This window comes from Limulus polyphemus, unplaced genomic scaffold, assembly GCF_000517525.1.
Source record: "Limulus polyphemus unplaced genomic scaffold, Limulus_polyphemus-2.1.2 Scaffold29, whole genome shotgun sequence".
Classification (NCBI taxonomy): Eukaryota; Metazoa; Arthropoda; class Merostomata; order Xiphosura; family Limulidae; genus Limulus; species Limulus polyphemus.
In genome coordinates, this window is record NW_013665639.1 from 354,049 (window position 1) to 366,295 (window position 12,247).

The window sequence follows — 12,247 nt, forward strand, 5'->3', positions numbered from 1 at the left end:
CGATATATTTTAAGATCCGTGCAAGAACTCCGCTAACAGATGTTTCCGCATATAAAAGCTATCTTCAAGTTTTGTACACCAAAAAACCTTTTCAAGTATTGTTGTTCTAAGCTATATATAAAGAAATTTAGAACATCAAAGTTTAGCACAATAAACATTAGGACTAAGTTTAACAGAGTGTACTCACAATCCTAACAAGGATATATACAATCTTTTACACTTAAAATTCGCTTTACCATACTTAAGTCAGCAACCTTACCGCATTGGGAACTTTTTATCGTTGTCCATGTAAACATTTACCGCTATTTTCCCCCCTGCCAGAACATAAAAATCAATAAGGTTTTTTGTTGAAGTAGTGAACGTATAAGAAATAGGTTTACTGCGAGACTATATTTAAAGCAGTGAGCTAGTGACAACTACGGTTTACTACAGTATTAGCGCTAATAACAACTACGGTTTATTTCCGTACTGAGTTTAGACCAGTGAGCCAATAACTATGGTTTGCGGCAAGACTTAATTTAAAGTAGTGAACTAATAACAACTATAACCTATTACAGTATTAAAGCTAATAATAGTTACGGTTTATTAAAATACTAAGTTTAAAGTAGTGAGCTAATAACTACGGTTTATTATAAGACTAGAGCTAATAGCAACGAGGTCTCACTACTAGACTAAGTTTAAAGTAGTGAGTCAATAACTATGGTTTACTAAAGATTAGAACTTATAATTACTGTTTACTACAAGACTAAGTTAGATTAGGGAGCTTATAACAACTACGGCTTATTAAAAGACTGTATCGAGCTAATAACTATTGTTTGTTACTACGAAACAAAGCTAAAGTAATTAGCAAATAATAATCACGATGTACTGTAAGGAAAGCTAAGGATTTTATTAACAAGAACAATTAAGAAATAAAAAAATGGTTTATGTGGAACATCTGGCTTATAATACTAAAACTAAAAAAAAACTAAAGCATGTTTTGGTTTTTCCAGAGGTGAACAACCACGTACTGGATTAGCCAAATTAGCGCGATTTTTAACACCGAAAGAAAGACAGTCAGCTGTGAAGACAAGCCATATTACCAATGACCCGTCACCTCCAGAAGTGTAAGAATTGTGGCATTGTGATTTATTATATTTAAAACAAAAATGATAATTAGATGGATTAAGATCGGTTCCTCTGTAAAACTGTTTACTTTACAATACTTCTTATAATATAGTACAGTTTTCATTATAAATTGATATTAGGCAAGGGTACCAGATAAAGAAGCAAAAATTGTATAAAGGACAAGTTAGGTAATGTTCCGCTTCCTTCGTTCTTTTGTTATTACATCCCTACATACTAACTGTATACCCTGCTTTGTGGGAAGTAATAACTGACTCATTTAACTGATTAAATACTTGTATTTTTAAATTCAACCCAGAAAGTCTATAAAAATGGAAATTTGTTCTATTTGAGGGTTTTTGTCTCATTTCTCGGGCAAAAATCCTTAAGCAAAATAATCTATGTAAACTTTGGACAGTTTTTAGTTACCATAGGAAAAATTACTGTAATTAAGCCAGTTAACTTTGGGTGATGGATGTTAACACATGGATATAATGGATAATATTTACAGTAATATGGAATTATCACATTTCGTAGTTGATTATTTGTTTTGTTATTATTAAAAGGACTGGATCGAGGCCTATTCAAAAGAACCTTTGCCATTGCTAGAAGTCAAGTATAAATAATAGTCTAAATCCTACAGAAACCACAAAGGGAGAACTTTTAAATGCCAAATGCACGATACAAAGAACCAGAAAGGCAATATGCCAATAAATATTGGTAAGACCTGTGTAATAAGATACAGTTGGCTTCAGCCTTTGGGAATTTACATGATATGTATGATAGTATAAAGATTGCTCTTCGTCCAATGAGCAAAGTGGCCCTTCTAAAGGCAAAAGACGGATCAGCGATAACCGATAGAAATAAGCAGATGGCAAGCTGGGTTTCACATTATCTTGATATATATTCTCAGGAAACTGATATATCTGATACAGTTTTTGATCAGATACAGAACTTACCCATCATGAAGGAACTTGATAAAGAACCAACAGCTAAGAAGCTTAGTAAAGCTATTGATTGCCTTTATTGTAGAAAAGTACCCGGTAAAGATGGAATCCTGTTAGAGATTTTAAAATCTGAGAAGTCTAGCTTCTTGCCAAAACTCCATCATCTGTTACTTCACTGCTGGAAAGAAAGACGCGTTCCGCAGGATATGTGTGATACAAACGTCATAACCCTGTACAAAAACAAAATAGACAAGGAGGATTGTAACAACTACTATGGTATCTTCCTACTCAGTGTTGGTGGAAAGGTTTTTGCAAGAGTTATTTTGAAATATTACAACTACTAGCAACAGGCGTGTACCCTGAATCACAGTGTTCGTTCAAAACTGAACTACACACCTCAGTCTCTCTTCGATAACTTCAAGAGAAGTGCAGAGGGAAAAGAAAACCACTATACATCGTCTTTGTAGACTTAAAGAAGGAATTTGATATTGTCAGTAGATCAGGGTTGATCAAAGTACTTCAGAAAATTGTATGTCTTCCACTACCGTGTAAGCTCATATCATCCTTTCATGAGGACATGCATGCAAAATTCAGCTTGATATATTTACTTCAAATAAATGTATTGTGAAAATTGGCGTTAAACAGACGTGTGTGTTAACATAGACATTGTTTGTCTTCTACTTCTTTGTGCTGTTGAGCTTTGGTTTTGATGATCTTGATGACGGCATATATCTAAATACAAGTGCAGATGGAATGCTCTTCAACTTGCCTCGTCTTAAAGCTAAAACCAAAGTGAGAACCATAACTATCGCGAATCCCATTTTTGCTGATGATGCTACACTTCTTGCTCATGAAGAGATCAGCTACAGAAGCTTATTAATGATATCACTCATGCCTGAAATATGTTTCCTTTTACTATCAACATAAAAAAGACCGTGCTATTATGCCAAGATGTTCCTCGAGAGCCAAACATTACTTTAGATAATTCCACCCTCCAGGTATTAAACAATTTCAGCTATCTTGGATCTACAATAAGTGAAAAGCTATCCGTGGACGATGAGTTAAACGTTCGCACTTGGGTAGCTGCTATATCAATCGCCTGACTCTCAAAGCGAGCCTGGAGTAGTTCTAAACTGACAACAAAATCTAGAAAAACTAATTACCAGGCATGAGTACTTATTACTCTATTGTAAGGTAGTGAGACATGGACAACATACACTGCTCAAGAAAGTAAAATGAATGTTTTACAATTACTATGTTTGTATAAAGTTCTTGATATAACATGGAAAGAAAAAATTACAAATGAAGAAGAGTGGAGTGAAACAAACTTGCCAGGCATAACTGCACTTCTCAGACAAATATGTCTTCATTGGCTAAGCCATCTTCGAAGAATTCCTGATGGTCGCATTCCAAAAGGTATGTCATATGGCTTACTGTCAAGTGGAAGTAGACCAGTAGACAGGCCAAAGCTTTTTTTCAAGGACAGTTGCAAACAGGACATGAAATCCTTCACGATCGATACTTTGAATTGGGAAAGCCGGGCGGATGACAAAGATAGATGGTGCATTTTCTTTCGTGTGGCATGAAACACCACGACGCCAGCTGGTTTTTGGCATCTGCAACAAAGACGACTGAAAATAACACAGCCAAACAGTATCACAACCATCGAATACAGACTTGAGGCGTGCTGTCGTCCATATCAGTCCATGATAAGTCTTTATAGTAAAAAAGAACGTATACTGTAGATTAGAACTCCACCATTTCAACGAGATAAAGGATGTCATAATGATTAAACGAAGGGACTGTTGCGATTGAGAGATTATTCACATCAATAATCGATTTTTCATAATTATAGAGTAATTGTTAATTGTAATAGTTTGCGTTTTACTTATCAAATGGTTAAGTACAATACTCGCTTGCATGATTACAGATGGTTGAGTAAGTTATATTAAATCGAATTTGTAATGGAAGAATCACAGCCAATATAAAGTGGCATTGGAATGACATGCATTAGAACTACATTTCATTTTATCTGTAAATTGTAGATAGTTTGATGTCATTGGTAAGTTTATGTGACAGCTCTTTCCAATGTGAAATATGTATTCACTCAGATTGTAAAGATGTGTTTGGTTTGGAGATTGAAAATTTCCAGAATGGGAAAGATTTTTGCAATTAACGGCATTTGAAAACAAAGGAATACAGATCAATTGGGAACAAGGAACATTCAGAAAGAGACCTGCAGGAAGTTGTACATCAAACATGGTAAGTAAAGTTCAGCATCTTGCAACAGGTGAGAATCGATGAACACAAATATCAGTGATAAAAGCCAATCCACGCAAGAAGACGAAGTAGGATCTCCCTCTTGAAAAGCGACACGATTCACGTGTATACAACTTGCTCCCACGACATATCCATTCAACCGTCCCATACCGTAAGCAGCTAGAAAAATAAATGGCTATTCATGCTATTCTATACGAAGATATAATAGTCAACTATGCAGCACCTATGGATTTTTGTGTGCAAAGAGACTGTTGAAACAGACACTGTGAAACTGTCGTCATACACTAGATGGTTTACGGAAAGCCTGCAGAGAGCATTGGTGTGCTTTGGAATTCACAACCTTACGACGTAGCTGTTTGCGGTAGAAACTACTCTGGCGGGCTATTGAGAAGATGCACTGTTAACAGAGAGAGAATGGCCATATATAGCAGCATGGACTGTAACGACGTGGTGATGCTCCAAAATCGTTTTAATATAAAATGTCTTCAATGATTGAGTTATTTTTTTTTTGTCTGTAGGACCGATGAATACGTGATATTATTTAATAGATTGTTTAGGTAGAATATTCATGATAGAAACACAACTATAGAGGATGACGTTTGGAAAGTCTTTCGCCTTTCGTCTTCAGGTCGTCCTCTACACTTGTGTTTCTACAACAAGCAGTTGTCGTCCATTCAACCAAATTTCATGAATACATGATATGATGTTTGATTCCAGGACATGTTTCTCTTGGAATAGAGGAGCAAGTACTTTGCAGAAAGCCAACAGCATTGATAGTATACTTGGAGTATGTTGTGACATCCAAATCAGGGATGTTTCTGACACTTCAGTAACTGCTCCTATGATTTCCACATCAGCTCCCACCTGCACAAACTCAACCAGTAGCACTCTTGCCGTCCCGAACAATAAAGTCACACCCTTGTCCACCAGCATTCCATCGAAACTGGAAACCCACAAGAAAGGAAATATACCCCCATCTCCCAGCATTCCAAACAGACTTGCAAAAGGAATTACAGGTAAGAAGTTTGCAATAAATTGAAAACGTATATTTTTCAAACTGATTACTAAAAGCTGTATCTTGCATTGTAATTTACGCGTTATATTGGAAACTTGCAAACTTGTTCATGTAAGGTACTTTTAGACGGATATAGAACTTTACTACTAATATAATACTCAATTATCATACTAGAAGCAGAATACTAACAATATATCACACTGATAATTTCCAGTATATGACAATTGTTCGCAAATAAATCAAAACGCCTGCAGTCTTATCATAAAGGAATAACATATGCTCTTTTATACTAATAATTATTTTTAATGCATGTAATGATTGTCTGAAATTTTATGTGGTAATTGTTTTAGAAACATCAGTTGAGCACACATGCCGCATTTTATTTTGTAATATCAACTATAGACGTGATTATATATTGGGAATTGGAATTTTCAACCTAAACGCCCAGGTCACAGTCCACCGAGGTTCCAGATATAGCCGTCCCTCATTGTTAACTAATAACTAGATGGACAATAACTAGCTCAAGGACTTTATCTGGCACTTTGAACTGGCTAGCGCTATTAAGGGTTATTTAAAAACGTGCTCACAGCTGAAAGTACAGACCCAAATATTCGATTCATAGCCGAACACACTAACCAGCACATCACGCTCTACCCCTTATATTGGGAAGAGTATCCGTGGTTAAATCTATAGATCCATCTTAAAATCATAATCTTTATATCATACTTAAAACTTCAACAATTTCTTCGGATGTTAAAGTGGATTTTTAGTGCAGCTTATCATCTTCAGTACCATTCTATCTACTGCAACTGTCTTTGTTATAATTCAAAATTTAAGATATACCGTGTGCCTACAATAAAGATAAACATTCTACAACATCTTTAGTTTTAGACATTATCATTATTTGAAAAGACTTTTCTTTAAGCTACAAGCGTATTATGGACAAATACAATTCATGATGTTAGAAAAACACGTAGGTTCAAGAAGTTTTGACAGAAATGAATAAAGACCCAATAACCCGAGCGCTTTCGAAAGGTGGACCTTTCTTCTTCAGGGGCAAACTAGGAATGATGTTGTAATCGAATGAGTGATATATATAAAAGGAGTTTAGTGATGTCATGAAAGTCATCCGGTTTTTCCAGGATATGTTTAGTCTATTTCTCTATGTACTGTTGTAAGCATCTCATTTCAGGTACAATGTAGCCGATGGCGAAAGGGTATGTGAAAAGGTGTTACTGATATTTTACTTTAGAAATAGCTCAATATATATATATATATATATATATTTGAAACTATACTTAAGTGTTTAAGTTAGATCAAGGTGACACCTGAAAACTTATTGAAAAAGATATGTTATGTTAACCAATTTATAAAAACAGGTATGGAAAATTATCTTAAATAAATAGTAAGTTTCAGGGAAGTTAGGGTTCACACTACATGAAAGAAATAAGTAAAGAATAAAAAATATTTTTCTGAGAGAGATGAAAGCAATGAAAAGAGATCACTTATTCCAGGATCTATATTAATTACCAAAGGTTGAACAGTGTTTAGATTAGAATCCAGTAAGCTTCTTTTATTTCTCTATCTGCTTTAATTTTGAATCCTTTTTCAATGCCGATGAGAGTAACATCGTTAATGGAATGACCGGATTAGTTAAAGTGTTGAGCAACAGGGAAATCTTTTTCGGTGTTAATAGAAGATTTATGGTTGTTGAAACGTTCTCTAAGAGTTGTTTGTGTATGTCCTACATATTGGTAATTACATTTTTTGTACACTGTATAAAATAAATGGAGTTTTTTTTTTGTTTCACAAGTGATTTCTTTGGATATTTTAAAGTTCCTTTGATTGTACTTGTCAGAAAATGAGTCAGTGATTTTTATGAACTTGCAGGTTTGACAACGGTCTTTATTAAATGAACGACAACTATTTTTGGGTGGGATGTAATTCAGTTTTGTGTGAAGAAGGATATCTTTTAGAGTTATTTATTTATTTGTTGAACCATTTTAACAGCACTCTTGTGTACATCGATCAAAATAATGAAATTAATAATAAAGCCATTTTCAGTGATAAATAGAATGTTATTGAAAGTTATATGCTTGAAATACAGGAGTAAACTTTTAGAAGGAGCAATTCCTTAAACGCTATTCACTGTAACTAGGATAGATTTTTCATCCAGAAAAATACATCAGCAGATAGGGAGAGCACTAATATATAATGTTGTTGTATAGACATATGGTGTAGTGCGTAATTCTGTATTAAACTACTGATTTCCTTGGCAATATATATATATATATATCTACGTAAAAAAATAATTCAAAATTGATTTCACATAGATTTTGTTTAATCTATTTTTCTACTATCATCACGATTCATTAGCTACCCGCTATTAATCCTGTTATCCTACTTTCATTTACTATGGATATTTTAAACAAAATGGATGCTTTGTGAAACTAAACGACTACTAAATCAAGGAGAATTAGAAAGATTAACTTATGTCCAACGTTTCGGCAAAAGCCCTTATCAAGGACATCGTATCACATATACCGTCAACAACGATTTAATCCTAAATGCTCACCTAATCAACAACTATCAAGTTCTAAAAATTCACCTAGTCAACAACAGTTTCGCTTAATATCTCCACCTAGTCAAAAAGTATCTAGTCTTAACACTTCACCTAGTCAACAACGGTCTAGTCATAATGCTTAAATTAAGCTTTAGAACAAAACCATTTGTTGAAAGTATTTATGGTACGGTATTTTTGATAAATACGAAAACCAAAATGTGAACACAAACTTCATATCTAAACTAAGATCAACTATTTTATATTCATGGACAAATGTTGCCTGTATGATTGAAAAATTTAACAAACAACGTTTTTTGTGGTCTGCTACGTTTAATTTTGTTGTTATCCTGATAAATACACGTAAGCTCTTAAACTGACGTTAAAGTTACAAAAAGTTAAACCTAAACTATTTAGAAGTTTAACAATCATATATAAATATTATTTCCGACTTACAACCTTCATACTTATACAAATTCTTATACAATCTAATTTCCTATTATTTTAAAGTTTGCAAGATCATTTTACGTTCTGTTAGAATCAGACAATAAGACGACAGACGAGTTTATTTATAAAATACATATCATCCACGATACTGAAGCGAAGGAATATTTTTGTAAACAGATTGTACATTACATCGTATGTTAATTCACGTTGTGTACAAATTTGTTTGTTTGCTCGCGAAAACTCCTCCCACAGCATTGGAACTTACAGGATCAAATTTGGTAGGCGGACTCCGGCTTGCTCTGGGGATGCCCTTGTCTATATAGCGTGGTCTCCTTATTAATGGTGGCACAAACACGCTCGGAAAGTTACCCAAGCATGATGGAGTCTAGAAAAAGGTTTTTAACGTTGCTAAGCCCGAATGTTGCGTCCAATTTTGTGTTTCTGGCCGTCTCAGGATCCAGGGGATGCCATGTTTGAAACTTTGTTCATACTCCCAGTCAGAAACTAGCAGGACTAAAACTTGCACATATGCTCAGGTACTAAAGGCGAGTGTCCTAACAGTGTTTGTTTTCAGGCACGAATCCCCTCCTCATGAATAATTGAAGTTAATGGAGGCATTTGATTGAACTAGCCGTCAAGTGTATCAACAAATAATTAACATTTTTATTTAAATTGCTAAATTTTCATTCCCTTTGGTATCTAATAGGAGATTCTTTTCACTATTTCCAGAATACTTTTTAGAGTTGGAGTCTACGATTATCATATGACTGGATGCTTAGTAATAGTCCAGATGTCTGTATAAATTGTGAAAACAAAAATAATTCAATATTGCAGATGCTCCAAGAAAACTGGATATCATCAGTATCTTGCCGTTAATTAAGATGAGAACATATCTTGTTCAGTTGCTGTTTAATTTACAGACCAAATCTCAAGTGTTGGTGTGATTTAGTTTCTTGTTTCTGTACATCTACGAAATGATGTTACTTGGGGAGAGCTCTTCTTTTGAGTACTTAACGAACATCAACTTCAGTTGTAAAATATAATAGTGCTATAGAGTTTCTGGTAGTTCTCTAGATCATAACTCTTCTACATTTTTATTTTGATAAGCGAAGCTAAGAATGAAGTTTTGGGATTAAGAAACCATGAAACTAATTGAATGTTCCCTCATTGCGGTATTTTCACTCAGTATTCTGAAAGTATTTTCTTTCTTACGGTATTCACTGGTTTAGAGTTGAAGTACTTTAAATGATTTGTGTGTGTGTGTGTGTGTTAGTTTAACCTTGATTTTTTAACATTTAATTGTGATTAGATGAAGTGTTTTTTTCTCCTATCACGCGAAACCTTAAACTAACAATCTACGAATTTCTTGAAAATTAGCACGCGTAATCAGCTAAAAGCATTCGAGAGAATAATTTGTACTGAAGCATGTCAAATACGTTAAATATATATATGTTGTTTGCGTGGTTTTTCATTAATTATTTCCAGAGCCTGCGAAACCATCGCTTTTCTCATTTTTCTTTTAAGAATAGTAAAATAAAAGTATCTTGGAATGCAAGAGCGTAACACAAAAAGTATCAGTTTTCATTTTTGGTAGCATGGAATTAATCAGAAGATAAAAACATGTTGTCATATTAGTATTATTAAAACGTATTAAAGCAAACAATTATTTTAAAAATAAACTTATAAAAGAAAGTTCCAAAAAATGCCTTTTTATCAGAGCATTACAACTAGGTTATTAAATCAATGCTATAAAAGACAATATATTAAGACAGTAAACATTTTAACAAGAGAAATATAAAATTAGAGCTCTAGAAACCTTCTGTAATCAAATTAGGAGATTGTAACTTATAGAAAAGTACTATTATAATTACTATTGTATTTATAAATTCTTAAATTTATTCATTAAAATTAAGTACAAGTTTTGTTCCCAAAATATAAGTAAATGCCTGAAATTATCAACACGTACTTTTTTAATACATGATATCCGAAGTCCAATTCAGTGTAAGAAGTAATCTTTTGCAAGCATTTGCAAAATTATATAATTGACAATATTTCTTTCCTTAGGAATGCTCTATTTCGTTTCTCGTACCCATCATAATGGGACAGTTTATTAAATATAGGTAACAGTATTAGTTCAAAATCTCACCTCACTTTACTGGCCAGATTTACTACAATATGCTCCATCACAAGTTCAGTGTAACAGTGATGTCGCAAAGTTACACGTAACTGACAAATAAGACGTTTTCATCATTTGAGTTGTAAATCAAGTGACTTCATTATTTGGATTTTCTATAGGAATCAAAGATCTGTAATGGATTAAATGTACAAATTGTGATGACTATATGACATATTTGCTTCAAATGAATAATTATTTACGCAATAAAGAATAAACATCGTTTAAATTAAATTTTAAAATGTTTGAAACCATTGAAGCGGAATTCACGGGACATTATATCGACGTTTACATACATAAACAGAGGTAGACGTAATAGTAAATCATCAGAAACAAACGAAAAACAAAACAAAAATTTAGATTTAAAAATGCCTATTAAGTTTTCTTTCTAGTGATATGGGTGTTAAAAAATCTTCTTATAAGTTAAGAAGCTAGCTATGGAACGTGAGTGGGTTTATGATAAATAGTTTGTTTAACAAATAAGATAACATCAGTCGAGTTCCAGCTGCACTTTAGAGAGAAATATCCTGGCTGACAGAAAGTTTTGATAGAAGTGTTATAGTCTATCAAGGCACCTTATAACATGAATAAGCAATGCAACAAGTGCGTGTTATAACTACATTTAAACCACTGCGGAGTTTTTGAATCGACAAATATCTAGCACTTCTCCCCTTTATTTTAAACAAGTACAATTCATTCTTTGTCAAGCAATTTTCCGTACTTCAGTATTTTCTAAGTTATATGTTCGCATGTGTAGATTTTGTCATAGTCCTTCTCTTTGTTTTCAATTAAATCTTTTGTTGTTCGTTATGATCTATTTCTCAAGTTCGAACTATTATTTGAGAAGACTGAAATCGTATTCCATGTTAAGAGTGTTTGTATCAAGTTTTGTACTTTCTTAATGTTCCTGTCTCGACTTATAAAACTTTTGTAAGCGAACAAATTCATACATTTTAGCTCCCCAGTGGCACAGCGGTATGTCTGCGGACTTACAACGCTATAAATTGGGTTTCGATACCCGTGGTGGGCAGAGCACAGATAGCCCATTGTGTAGCTGTGTGCAAAAATTCAAACAAACATACATTTTTAAAACAGCCATTATTCACGTGTACATTTTAAAATTTATGCTCAATTCAAAAGATTGGAGATTGCTCACATTCTGCAACCCTAACGGTGTAGATCAGGTTTGTTCCAGAAATACGTAAAATGTCTCTTAAGTATTATCCTGTTTTCCAGCGAAATCTGCTAAATTGTCATTGAACTCGTAATTTTTGCACATATAAAACATAAAAACATTTTTTTATGGAAAGTATGGTTCACTCTTAAACTCGTTGTTAGAGCTTTTTCGGAAAAAGTAAACATTCTAAAACCAGTATCTTTCATATTTTCTGGTTTTTAAAACAGCGAAGTTTAAGTTGAACCACATAAATATAATAGTACTGTATGTTGTCTGTTGTATGTCCATGTAACTACTTCACAGGGTGTGGATGAATCTTCACCAAATCTAGTATGAAGGTTTATTGGGTCCATGGAGAGGTACATATAATTTTTCAATTTTGCGTTTTGCGGTTTCTAGAGGGGATGGCATTTTTTACCACTACTTCACCCCCTATTGATAGATCCTCATCAAATTTGACCTGGAGGTTTGTGGATCAATTCAGAAATGCGTGCAAAGCTGCGGATTTCACATTTTGTGTTTTGCTGTTTTTATGGGCGTTTTT

The 12,247-nt window shown here is 33.6% G+C and overlaps 1 protein-coding gene across 1 annotated transcript in view; it reads left to right on the forward strand.

The window, feature by feature from the left end:
* The window catches only part of LOC106459618 (ankyrin repeat and fibronectin type-III domain-containing protein 1-like), a 72,495-nt gene that overhangs the window by 35,056 nt on the left and 25,192 nt on the right, over nt 1-12,247 (forward strand). The window contains exons 4-5 of the mRNA XM_022386492.1: nt 993-1,106; nt 5,049-5,347. Coding sequence (XP_022242200.1) covers nt 993-1,106; nt 5,049-5,347 — 413 coding nt within the window. The remainder of the gene's footprint in view (nt 1-992; nt 1,107-5,048; nt 5,348-12,247) is intronic.